This window comes from Pan troglodytes, chromosome 4, assembly GCF_028858775.2.
Source record: "Pan troglodytes isolate AG18354 chromosome 4, NHGRI_mPanTro3-v2.0_pri, whole genome shotgun sequence".
NCBI classification, from domain to species: Eukaryota; Metazoa; Chordata; class Mammalia; order Primates; family Hominidae; genus Pan; species Pan troglodytes.
In genome coordinates, this window is record NC_072402.2 from 177,496,354 (window position 1) to 177,510,630 (window position 14,277).

Here is a 14,277-nt window from a genome sequence, read left to right on the forward strand (position 1 = left end):
AAACAGCTTTAATGAGGTATAATTTACATCCTACAAGACTCATCTTTGTAAGTGTACAATGAGTAAAATTACAGGGATGTGCAACCATCATCACATCCAGTTTTGGGTCATTTCCATCAGCCCCCAGAAAATTCACTCACGCCGTTTTTAAAAATACACGTTCCCTTTTTGGTGTTTTATTTTTGTTTTTTAAAAGATGGGGGTTTTGCTGTGTTGCCCAGGCTTAGACTTGACCTCCTGGGGTCAAGGGTGCTCCTGCCTCAGTCTGCGATGTAGCTGGGATTACTGATGCTTGCCAACATGCCAGCTCCCTCATGCTCACTGCAATTAATCTTCATGCCCAGCTCTACCCTACACAGCCACTAATGTGCTTTCTGTTTCTGTAGGTTTGACTTTCTTAGACATTTCATATAAATGGAATCATATAATAGTAGCCTTTTGTGTCTGGCTTCTTTTGTTTAGCATAATGCTTTTGAGGTTTATCCATGTGTCAAGAGTTAATTCCATTTACAGCTGAGAATACCACCAGTGTGAACTGTGCAGATCCACTTACAGGCAAATTTTCTTCCTCCTCGGCCATCCCTGAAATAACAAGACCAACCGTCCTCTTCCTCCTACCCCCTAAGCCTACTCAATGGGAAGAAGATAAGGATGAAAACCATTATGGTGATGTGACCAACTTCCTCTTAATAAACAGTAAATATATTTTCTCTTCCTTATGATTTCCTTAATAACATTTTCTTATATAACAGCACATAACATATACAACAAAGTATGTATTAATCGACTATGTTATCAGTGAGGCTTTTGGTCAACAGCAAGCTATTAGTAATTAAATTTAGGGCTGGGCACGGTGGCTCACGCCTGTACTCCTAGCACTTTGGGAGGCTGAGGTGGGTGGATCACCTGAGGTCAGGGGTTTGAGACCAGCCCGGCCAGTATGGCGAAACCCCAAGTCTAGTGAAAATACAAAAATTAGCTGGGCATGGTGGCACGCACCTGTAATCCCAGCTACTCGGGAAGCTGAGGCAGGAGAATTGCTTGAACCCAGGAGGCGGAGGTTGCAGTGAACCAAGATCACACCACTGCACTCCAGCCTGGGTGATAGAGTTGAGACTCCATCTCAAAAAAAAAAGTTAAATTTGGGGGGAGGCAAAAGTTATACGTAGCTTTTTGACTGTGTGGGGGTCAGTGTCCCTCCCTAACCTTCTCACTGTTCAAGGGCCAACTGTAATTGCTAAACTATATTCAATTTTATGGACATATAACTTGTTTGTTTATTCACCAGTTGATGAACAACTGCGTTGTCTCTACTTTTCTGGCCATAATAAACAATGCTGCTATGAGCATTTGTGTGTAAGTCTTTGTGTGGACATTTCATTGTTTTCATTTCTCTTAGATATCTGGGAGTGGGACTGCTGGGTCATATGGTATTTTTATGTTCAATGTTTAAATAAATTGCCAAACTATTTTCCAAACTGGTTGTACCATTTCACATTTCTACTCGCAATACATAAGGATTCTAGTTTATCCACATCCTCAGCAAAACTTGGTACTGTATGACTTTTTAATTATAATCATTCTAGAGGATGTGAAATAGTATTGTTTTGGTTGCACCGTTGTTTTGATTGCATTTGTCTAATGATCAATAAAATGTCTAATTATTAAACCCTTTGCCCGTTGTAAAACTAGTTTGTTTATCTTATTGATTTATAAGAGTTCTGTATATATTCTGGATGCAAGTCCTATATCAGATGTATGATTGAAAAATATTTTGTTTGTGGCTTTATCTTTTCATTGTTTTTCAATGGTTTCTTTTCAATGACAAAGGTTTTTAATTTTGATAAAATCTAATTTTTTTATAAACAGTGTTTTTGGAGTTATAGGCAAGAACTTCTTGTTCAAAATCACAGACTATCTTCTAAAAGTTTACAGTTTTACCTCTTACATTTTGTCTAATATCCAAGTGAAGTCATTTTTATATAGTCTAAATCCCTTCCTCCGTCCCTCCCTTCCTTCCTTCTTCCTTGAAACAATCTTGCTCTGTGGCTCACCTTAGAGTGCAGTGGTGCGATCATGGCTCACTGCAGCCTCAACCTCCTGGGCTCAAGTGATTCTACCACTGTAGCCTCCCAAAGTGCTGTAATTACAGCATGAGCCACGAGGCCCGGCTTCTTTTTTTAAATTTGCATGTGGATAACAATTGTTTCAGCACTGGTTGTTGAAAGACTGTCCTTCCCTCACTGAATGATCGTGGCACTTTTGTTGAAAATCAATTGACCGTAAAGATATTTATTTATAGATTCTCAATTTGGATCCACTGATCTATATGCCTGTCCTTCTACCAATACCACAATGCCTTGATTACTAAAGTTGTGAAACGGAGTAGTGTAAGTCCTCTAATGCTGTGCTTTTTCCAAAATGCTTTGGCTATTCTAGGTACTTTGCATTTCCATATAACTTTAGGATCAGCTTATCAATTTCTACAAAACATATGCTGTGATTTGCATAGGTACATACCACAAGGAATTTATATATCCATTTTAAGATAACTGCCACCCTGACAATACTGAACAATGGAATCAAAGGATATGAAAGGTCTCTCCATTTATCCAGATTTTTTTTTTTTTTGAGACAGGATCTCGCTCTGTTGCCCGGCGAGAATGCAGCAGCACCATCTGGGCTCACCACAACCTCTGCCTTCTGGGCTCAAATGATCCTCCCACCTCAGCCTCCCTAGTAGCTGGGACCACAGGTGAATACTGCTACACCCGGCTACTTTTTTTATTTTTTATTTTTTTGTAGAGACAGGGTCCCCCTATGTTGCCCAGGCTGGTTTTAAACTCCTGGGCTCAAGTGATCCTCCCTCCTTGGCCTCCCAAAGTGTTGGGATTACAGGTGTGTGCTACCACACTTGGCTGAGATTTTCTTGAATTTCTCTCAGTAATGTTTGTAGTTTCAATGTGCAATTCTTACATTTCTTTTTAACAAGTTTTTGTTGTTAGGCTATTGAGAATGAACTCTTCTTAATTTCATTTTTGGAACGTTCATAGCTAGCATATAGAAATACAATGGCTTTTGGGCAGGCCCAGTGGCTCACGCCTGTAATCCCAACACTTTGGAAGGCTGAGATGGGCGGGTCACTTGAGGTCAGGAGTTCGAGACCAGCCCGGCCAACATGGTGAAACCATGGCGGTGTGCACCTATAATCCCAGCTGCTCGGGAGGCTGAGGCAGGAGAATCACTTTCACTTGAACCCAGGAGGCAGAGATTGCAGTGAGCCAAGGTCGTACCACTGCACTCCAGCCTGGGCAACAGAGCGAGACTCTGCCTTTAAAAAAAAAAAAAAAGAGAGAGAGAGAGAGAGAAATACAATTGGTTTTTGTATAATGACTTTGTATTCTACATTCTTTCTAGACTTGTTTATTACATCTAGTGGCTTTTTAAAAAATTCTATCTGATTTTCTACATACACAACCTATGAATAATGAATTTTATTTCTGCCTTTCCCAACTGGATGTCTTTTATTTCTTTCTTCCCTGTTTACAATGGTTAAAACCACAAGAAAAATGTTGAGTAAGTATAATGTTGAATACAACTAATGAGAGTGGACATCCTTGGCTTGTTCCTGATCTTAGGGAGAAAGCAGTTAGTCTTTCACTATCAAATATGATGTTAACTGTGGCTTTTCCACAGATGCCCTTTATCAGGCTGAGGATATTTCCTAATGTGTTAAATGCTTTTTTTTTTTTTTAATCATGATGGGTACTGAGATTTTGTCAAATGCTTTTTCTGCACCTACCGAAAATGGTTAGTTGGCTTTTTCATTTATTCTATTGATTTTCAGATGTAAAAAAAAAAAACCATATATCCCATTCCTGGGGTGATGAATCTAATCCATTTCATATGTTACTAGATTCTATTTGCTAATAATTTTAAAAGAATTTTTGTGCCTACATTTGTAAGGGATATTGGTATATAGTTTCCATGGATCTCTTTGTTTGGCTTTGATATGAAGGTAAAAACCAGCTCCACAGAATAAGTTGAGAAATGTTCTCTATTTTCTGAAAGTTTGTGAAGGCTTAGAATTATTTTTTCTTTAAATATTTGATAGACTGCACCAGTGAATTTCATGGGAAGATATTTAATCCCCAATTCAATTTCTTACTTATTATAGGTCTACTCAGATATGCTATTTTTTCTTGAGTCAATTCTGACAATCTGTATATTTTTAGGAATTTGTTCATCTAAGGTGTCTAATTTGTCAGTATACAGAAAAAAGTAAACATAGCAGGTTTGACCTACTATCCGTCGAAAGGCCTGCTTACAATCTTGGCCCTTGGGTGGCATCTGGGAACATGGGTTTGGGGAGGATTCCCACCATCACCTAATAAGAGTGACTCACTGTGAGTGTGACTATGTGGTGAGTCCTGTGAGTCCTCCTAGTGAGTCACTGAACCTGTGGATGGTCATGGGGACCCCAGACATAGTTACCATAAAGTTCTTCACAATATTCCTTTATAATCCTTTAAGTTTCTGTAGAGTCAGTAGTGATGTCCTTTTTTAGTTGTGATTTTGGTAAACTGTCTTCTTTTTTATTGTCGGTCAGTCTATCTAAAGGTTTGTCAATTTTATTGATAGTTCCAAAGAACCAACTTTTGGGTTTCATTGACTTTCTCTATGACTTTTCTGTCTCACTTATTTCTCCTCTAATCTTTATTAACTCCTTTGTTCTACTGGTTTGGGGTTTTGTTTGTTCCTCTTTTTTATAGTTTCCAAAGGCAAAACTTAGTTTAATGATTCTGTATCTTCGTTTACTGACCTAGGTATTTAAAGCTATTAACTTTCATCTAAGTACTGCTTTCCCAGCATCCTACAAATTCGGATGTGTTTTCATTTTCATCTGGTTCCGAATGTTTTTAAAATTTCCTTTTGAATTTTTTATTGGACCCGTGTGTTATTTAGATGCGTGCTGCTTAATTTCAAATACTTGGGAATTTCCCGATTTTCTTTAGTTGTGGTTGAAGAATATACTTTGTACAATTCCAGTCTTTGAAAATATATTCAGACTTGATTTACAGCCAACCATATGGTCTATCCGAGAGAACGCTCCACGTGTGCCTGAAATGAATGTGTATTCCAGTCAGTATGTAGAGTGTGCTGCATATGTTGGCTAGGTCAAGTTGGTTAATAGTGTTGGTCAAGGTTTCTACATGCTTGCTAATTTTCTATCTAGCTATTCTATCAATTACTAAGAGTAGGGTGTTAAAATCTCCAACTATAATGGTTGAAATGTCTGTTTCTCCTTCCCATTCTGTCAGTTTTTGCTTTGTGTATCTTAGGTCTCTGATATATGTTGGTGTGTCTGATAGTGTCCCACAGGCATCTGAGGCTCTGTTCATTTTCCTTCAATTGATTCTTCCCTCTACTATTTTGAATCTGCTGTTGAAGGCCTCTAGTGAATTTTCCATTTCCAAAATTGTACTCTCCAATTCCAGCATGTCTGTCTGGCTTGGCTCTTTTATAGAATTTTTATGTTCTTTACTGAGAATCTCTATTTGTTGACTCATTGCTGCCGTTCATTATTGTCATACTTTATTTCTTTAATATAGTTTCCTTTAGTCTTTGGACATATTTATATTAATTGCTTTGAAGTTTGTCTCTGCTAAATCCATTATCTGGGAACACTTATAGACAGTTTCTATAGACTTTTGTTTTCCTGAATATGAGTCAAACCATCTCTATATTTTGCATGTCTTATAATCTGTTGAAAAGTGAACATTTTAGACAGTATATTGTAGCAACTCTGGATTCTGATATTTTCCCCCTTAAAGTTGGTGGTGTTGCCTTGTCTGCTTGTTCACTTTTGTTTAGTAACAGGCTGGGTTAAACACATGAAATCTATTTTCACTGTGATGTGCAACCATGATGTTTCCACTCAGTTTCTTCTTGTTCTATGTTCTTTTTCCTCCTTCTTTTTAATAAGACTGGTTTCCTAGGAACTGCCCAGTCACTGGCTCTCCTCTGCTAGCCTACCTCTGTGAAGTCACTTCCACAGACAGTGACACTGGACTCTGGTGTCATTCACCACTGCAAACAGAAACTGCCAGTCCTTGCAGCCTGCTCCACACTGGCAGAAACTCCACACAGCATAGCTTGGGGAGTTTGGGAAGCAGCACCTTGCTAAACCACAAATTTCCACTGCTCTTACCTGAAGTCTAGAAGTTTTTCAAAGCATAAATGTGTCTCAGATTATTGTCCCTTCATTAATATCCAGAGCACTGAAATGGCTGTTTTGTCAATTTTGTCCAGTTTTATAGTTGCTTTTTTGGAAGAGGATTTGCTGATCTCTTCACTTCGTCTTAACCGGAAGTGCTACCCCTACTTCTCTAGTATTTTTTAATCCTACCTTATAAATATTTCACAAAGTTTTTCTCTAATGATTATTTTGAAATACTTCAAATAAGCAAAAATTACAAAGAATATAATGTCTGTCTACCCCCACACTCAGCTTAAGAAATAAAACATTATAGATACATTTACTTCTCTCTGATCCTATTTCCTTTCTTCCCTCTCCAGAGACAACCATTATCCTAAATTTTGTATTTCTTAATCTTATGTATGTTTTTCTTAGTTTATACCTATATACATGCTCTTAAATGACTTAATTAAAAAGTTTTGCATTTTAATTGTATTCAAATGATATCCAACTATAAATATTCTTCTATAACTTACTGTGTTTGGGAGACTTATTCACGTAAATACATGTAGCTTTAATCCACTGACAGTTAACTGCTGCATAAACATGCCACAATTAATCCAGTCTCCTATGACAGATGCAGGTGTTTTTAATAATCTGCTGTTACAATGCTGTAACACTCTCCTATGTGTCGTCCATGCACATGTGCGAGAGTAACAAGGGTGGAAAGAAGGACAGAGAGAGGCTATCAGTGCTTGTGTAAGTATATGAAATCTGCCTGCTGGCTCCCACACGGTTGGAGGTGAAATGTGAGAGAAGGGCAAACAGCGGTTGTGCTCCACCGTAGGCATCCATGGCCCTCCACAGAGTCTAGATTTAGAGTCACAAGAGGCCTTACAGAAGGCCTCTATCCTCCAACCCGCACCCAGGAGGCAGCTTGGCCTATGTCACAGAGCACGTCAGTGGAAAACCTGGGACTAAAACTAGGTTTCCCTTCTTCACTGCCTTCTTTCTCAAAGCAAGATCTGTAGGCCAGCAACATCAGTGTCACCTAGAAACTTGTTAATACAGGCTCTTGGGTCATATTCCAGACTTACTGAATCAGAATTTGCATTTTAACAAGATTCTGAGCTACACATTCAAGTTTTAAAGATGGAAAAGTACTCTAGAGTATGTATCTGGAGTGAAATTAACGATCGCAGTGTGCAGATTCTTTTAACTATACCACATAATGCCAAATTTCTCTCCAAAGTATTGTTCCAATTTACCCAATTTACTTTCCCACATTATGTTTTCTAACTGTCTATGAATCTAATCACAACATAAAGCCATTTCCTATTGCTCTTATGCACACCTCCACTGTTTGCCTTACAAACCTTCTACTTCCTAAATATATCCTCAAACTATACCCCTGCATTTCTTTAATTTGTGCTGTTATACACTCATCTGTGATAAAACGAGTTACATGGTCAAATAGGTTTGGGAAACACTAGATTAATCAAAATAAAACAGGGTTTTTTGTTTAGTTTTGTGTTTGTCTTTGAGACAGCTTCTAACTCTGTTGTCCAGGACGCAGTGCAGTGGTGTGATCACGGCTCACTGTAGTCTCAACTTCCCCAGGTTCAGGAAATCCTCTCACCCAAGCCGCCCAAGCAGCTGGGACTACAGGAATGCACCATCACAGCTGCTAATTTTTGTATTTTTTTGTAGAGATGGGGGTCTCCCTATGTTGCCCAGGCTGGTCTCGAACTCCTGGGCTCAAGCAATCCTCCTACCTTGGCTTCCCCAGGCTCAGGGAGCCATGATCGTACCACCGCACTGCATCCTGGGCAACAGAGTTAGACCCTGTCTCGGGGAAGAAAAAAAAAAAAAGCCTGTTTTTTTTTTTTTTTTTTTTTTGATTAACCTAGTATTTCCCAAAGTGCTTGGATTATAGGATTATAGGTGTGAGCCACTGCAACCAGCCAAAACAGGTTCTTTAAGACTTCTCAGAGACCCAAAAATGTTAATAAGTCCTAGGAGCCCCAAATGTGGACTACATTTCAAGCATTTTCTGAAACTTACTGTTTCCCCATGAGTCCTCTAGGAACATATCTAAACAAACTAACATTTCAAGGAACACAGCTGGGAAATGCTGCATTGATACAGACTTCCCATCCTTTTTAAATACAAGTAATTTAATTTTTTTTTAAGATTTCAATTCCCTCATAATTCCCAGATCATCTCATACTTTTATTAAAAGACTCTCATTCTAGCTACTTCTCTGTGGTTTTGTGTAAGTAAAACAACATTAATAAGAAAGGAAAATACATTTTGCTCAGTTGAATTTCTCCCTATTCATTTTTCTTCATGTTTTAAGTAAAGAAGAAATCAGCATGGAATGAAGATAAGTTACATTAGGCCCACATCTTTAAATAGCTTTTCTTCCCTCTGAGACAACTGAGGAAAGCAAACCGGCACCTGCTCTGAAACCTAGCAGAAAAACTACCCTCGAGTCCTGTGTTTCCACATAGATGTCCAGCTAAATTAAACTGCCCCTTAATTTTCTTTTGCTTTCCCTGAATAAATTAAAAGTTACACGACCCCAGTGATCTCCGGATAGTGAAAAATCACACATTTTATTTTATTCTTTGTGTTTTTCTTTAGTTTCAGTTTTTGTACAATAAGCATGTGTTACTTTTGCAATTGGAAAAAATACACCTTACTTCTTTTCTTTTCTTTTTTTTTTTTGAGATGGAGTCTTGCTCTGTCACCTAGGCTGGAGTGCAGCGGTGTGATCTCAGCTCACTGCAACCTCCACCTCCTGGGCTCAAACAATTTTCCTGTCTCAGCCTCAGTAGCTGGGATTACAGGTACCCTCCACCATGCCCAGCTAATTTTTTTATTTTTAGTAGAGACAGGGGTTTCAGCATGTCGGCCAGGGTGGTTTCAAACTCCTGACCTCAGGTGATCCTCCCACCTTGGCCTCCTAAAGTATATCTTACTTCTAAAAGGCTTAGTTTGAAAGGAAGAAAACAAGTCAGAGGGCACTAAAGTTGAAATCCATCTGCACCATTCTATCAAGATGTGTGGGGAAGTACCAACGACTCTCAATTAAGGTGGGCAAGTCTTTGCAAGAAACTTGCTAAAAATAATTATGTAAAAATTACACGATGAAAAGTTAGTTCTTTAAATAAGCCAAACTCTAAAATTCTCATGAATGCAAAACTAAATTTTATCTGGATTTCAACTTAAGGAGACAGAGTGGTGAAACTAACAGAACATCAACAAAACTAGGGTGTGAGCCCTCTTCTGTTGGCCCTTACCTCTTTTCAGTCCCCTTCCTAGTCTGTAAGATGGGAGAGAACCTACATCATGCATGGTTATTGTAAAGACTGTCTAAAAAATATATTTAAAAAACTCATCGCACAGCGCCTGGCATTTATATAGTAAGTGCTCAATAAACTGCAACTATTGTTATTAAACAATCAGAAATATCCTAAATGCTTCCAGAAGAAATAAAGAAGCATTGTTACTACTGAAATTATATTAATTACTAAGTCAATTTCAACATTTATCCTGATGAAAACAGAATCCTTCCCAGACAGGCAATCCTTGAGAATCCATGACATAACCTGGGCGAATGATTCCAAATCAAATACATTATTTGTCAAAGTTATTAAGCAAAATGTAGAAATGCAAAACAACTAAGGATTTAATCACAGCCAGTTATTTAATAAGTCCAAGTTTTACAGACTGCTATCACCATTACTTACGAAAAAGAAGAAATTCAACTATGGGGAAAAAACATGCATCCCAACAAACAAATGGCAATACTAATAGGATTATGTTGGAAATTACATGGCTTCAGCAGAGGCAGAATGCTTACCTATAAAGCAATGATTTCTAAGAAGAAAAACAAAATCAACAACCCTCATTTTTGTTTACCTGGATGAGTCATGGTAACTGGCTCCTCTTTGGATTTATTATTGTAGATGACTACAGCAACTGCATTGTGGAAAGCGGCCCGTGATATTTTCTCTTTAAACGTGCAGTTTCCCCTCTGCAGCAAGGCAATCCACTGTTTGATATTAGGAGGGACAAAGAACCGGGTTTGTGGATCACAGCCCAGATGATCAGCAACTGAAAAGAAAAAGAAATACACACATTAAAGATAAATAAAACTGACCAAGTCTTTATCAAAGTGTCTGCTTTCTGAATACCACACAGAGCTAAAGCACGTGAAGCAGCTCGCTGCCAGCAGAGCTATGAATACATCCACAAACAACACAATGAAGCTGAATCAGTATCTATAGGGAGAGATGCTCCATGGGACGGTTACCTATAATGCAAATTAAAACAATGAAAATTTCTTAACTTTACAGACTGATAAAAAATAAAAAAGGACTGATAATATCCAGTACAGGGTGGTAAAGGGAGGAGGAAGAAAAGGCCAACACAGACGAGAAACCCAGGTGACCGATGTAACCCTGACACCCTGACTCTCACTCATTCCTGTTCATGTACTAGCCTCTCCACACACCGCCACCACCGCTATCCCCACGGTGAGAAACCCAGGTGACTGATGTAACCCTGACACCTGACTCTCACTCATTCCTGTTCATGTACTAGCCTCTCCACACACCGCCACCACTGCTATCCCCACGGTGAGAAACCCAGGTGACTGATGTAACCCTGACACCCTGACTCTCACTCATTCCTGTTCATGTACTAGCCTCTCCACACACCGCCACCACCGCTATCCCCACGGTGAGAAACCCAGGTGACTGATGTAACCCTGACACCTGACTCTCACTCATTCCTGTTCATGTACTAGCCTCTCCACACACCGCCACCACCGCTATCCCCACGGTGAGAAACCCAGGTGACTGATGTAACCCTGACACCCTGACTCTCACTCATTCCTGTTCATGTACTAGCCTCTCCACACACCGCCACCACCGCTATCCCCACGGTGAGAAACCCAGGTGACTGATGTAACCCTGACACCTGACTCTCACTCATTCCTGTTCATGTACTAGCCTCTCCACACACCGCCACCACCGCTATCCCCACGGTGAGAAACCCAGGTGACTGTTGTAACCCTGACACCCTGACTCTTACTCATTCCTGTTCATGTACTAGCCTCTCCACACACCGCCACCACCGCTATCCCCACAGTGAGAAAACAGGAGCCTGGACTGGGGGCCAGTGAGGAGGCCAAAATAATCCTCGGTTCAGTTACTAAGTGATCCTGTTGAAATTCAACCATGTTTGAGCAAATTTCTTCATAAATGTCTAAGGAAAATTTAAAAGTTTGGTTTTGGCTTATATTTGAAAGTTGAAGTAGTTAAAATAACATCTAAGTAGAATAAATGTATTATTCCTCTAATTTATGTTAGCAAAAGTCACCCCACAACTCCATATCAAGATACACTTACTGTATCCATCTGTCTAACAGGTTACAAGAAGACACTAAGAATGTTGGTACTACAAATTACATGGCCACTGTTCTGGATTTTTTGGGATAGTTTATTTAAAATACTCATAAGTACATTTAAATCTGTCAGAGTAAGCGCCTCAATTTTTCACTCTGCACATACGGCCATCATGGTTCTGGCATCCTCTGCAAATCTTAAGAAGAAGCCCCTGGCTGCTCTTCCCACTCCCACTTTCACATTTATAACAGGTTCAAATGAGAGAGAAGGGCAGCCCAGAAGGGGAGAGAAGTCACCAAAGGTAGAGTCTGCAGACTGCTGGCGCACAGTGGCGGAGGGTGCCAGCCCTGTGCCCTGAGTCAGCCCTGCCGGTCCTCTGTGTGCCGGGAAGGAAGCAAGGAAAGGGAACACGGCGCATGGATCTAAAAAGGTGACACCAGAAGTAAATAAATCATAAAAGCAAGGTGAGGTGAGGTGTGGTGGCTCACGCCTGTTAATCCCAGCACTTTGGGAGGCCGAGGCAGGTAGATCGCTTGAGCCCGGGAGTTTGAGACCACCCTGGGCGACAAAGTGAAACAAAAAATACAAAAAATTAGCTGGGTGTGGTGGGGCACATCTGAATTCGCAGCTACTGGGGAGGCTGAGGTGGGAAGACTGCTTGAGCCATGATCGCACCACTGAACTCCAGCCTGGGTGACAGAACAAGACCTTGTCTCAAAACAAATCATAAAAACATGAAGTATTAATTGTAGTAGATAAAGAGATGACGCCAGAGGGAAAATGTTGGCTTTCTACACACCTGGAAGCACATGCCTAGCAAAAGAAACTAAATGCTTACATGACTTAAATTGTAAAATGTAAAGATGCCAGTAACTTCAGAGAACTATTACGTCTACCATTCCCACTTAAATATCTTTCCCCAAATTTTCTTTCAACTACTGTAGTGAGAGACTGCACCAAGAGTGTATTTGCTACCAGAGGTCTCCTAATACATGAAATGGAAGATGAATGTTTTCACAATTTTTCATGATTGATATTGTATACGACCATTACCTACCCTTTTCCTTAAAAGGTTTCTGCACTCTGAACCTTTAACCCTTCCTCAATCAAATTAAACAGGGATAGAAGCCTATGTCATGATTTTAGGAGTCAACTATTGAAAGACACAGACGATGCACTATAAAACTTTAAAATCCTGAAACAGATTGTTTACTTTCATCACTATCTGTTTCACCGATAATTATGCTGTAAAATAAAAGCAGCTCAGTGACCTGTTACGATAATCTCCTCATAGAAAAATGTCTAATACTGTATCCAAACAGGGAATAACCAAGGAACTGGTTTTAGGTGTTCTGTTCGTTATTTTTCAAAACATACTGCTGCACAAACCCTGGAAGAAAATGCAAAATCAAGAATATCTAAAGTGATGTGTACCCCTGCCTTCTGTGCAACACATTTAATCATTTGTCTGTGACTTCTCTCTTCTTCCCTGTGGTCTCGCATACATGTACAATGTAGTAAAAAGCAAACAACATAGTTAGGGAATCAGCAAGACTGTGCTCCAAGGTCCAGATCAACTGCTTACTAGCTGTGTAACCATCACAGGTGACTGAAATTCTCCCATCTTTAATTTGTACTTATTTATAAAGATTTAGATAGTCTTATCTCACAGAATTTTACACGTGAAAAAGCCAAGAGTAATGCTTTCTGGCCAGGCGTGGTGGCACACACCTGTAATCCCAACACTTTGGGAGGCCAAGGTGGGAAGACCACTCAAGGCCAGGAGTTCAAGACTAGCCTGGGCACATAGTAAGACCCTCATCTCTACACAAAATAAAAAACAAAAAAATTAGGTAGGCATGGTGGCACGCACCTGTAGTCCCAGTTACTCAGGAAGCTGAGATGGGAGGATCGCTTGAGCCCAGGAGTTCAAGATTACAGTGAACTATGATCATGTCACTGCACTCCAGCCTGGGTGACAGAGCAAGACTCTATCTCTAAAAAACAGTAATAATTCCTTCATTCTTCAATGCTTAAAAAACACTCTTTCCCTTTGTTTGTTTCACTGACATTCATCCTCCGTTGTCTTGGTGATCCAGTTTGGTCCCCTTGGGAGTTTCTGTGCCAAAATATGTGAGCTACCCCACGCTCAGCAGCACCCCACACTCCTCTGCTCTTAGTAACCACCACTTACAGATCCCAAGCCTCATCTTTTTTACCTCTTTCGACAGTGTCACAGTCCACTCAGAAGACAGCAGTTCAGTAATATTCATAATATTCTAAGAATGAAAAGACACAGCAAGGGGTGCAACCACGGAGCAAAAGTTATCAAACATACTGCAGGAGGACTTTAAAACTCTGCTAAAGGAATCCCGCCCACTGAGAACAGATTCTATGAACAACAGCATGATCAAAACAAATCCAACAACGGCCTGTATAAGCAAAAGAATGTTCCTGTTTCCCAAAATTCATCTAATCATCATCCATAAAAGGTCTCTGAAAACATTCATATTGGTAGTACAATACAAAATAAGCAAGGATAGGAAGTTTCTGTTCAAAAAAGTGGTATTTATTATTCAGAAGAAAATAAGAGGTTTTCATAAACAGGAACTTAATACTGTAGTATACTCATTCTACCTAGTTATTCCCTCCTGTAATTAA

General features: G+C 39.7%; 1 protein-coding gene across 3 annotated transcripts in view; it reads right to left on the reverse strand.

The window, feature by feature from the left end:
• RNF130 (ring finger protein 130) overlaps nucleotides 1–14,277 on the reverse strand; it is a 161,121-nt gene that overhangs the window by 118,598 nt on the left and 28,246 nt on the right. For all 3 annotated transcript variants that reach the window (XM_009450321.5, XM_009450322.5, XM_001143540.8), the window contains exon 2: nucleotides 10,127–10,321. In XM_009450321.5, the coding sequence (XP_009448596.3) occupies nucleotides 10,127–10,321 (195 nt within the window). The remainder of the gene's footprint in view (nucleotides 1–10,126; nucleotides 10,322–14,277) is intronic.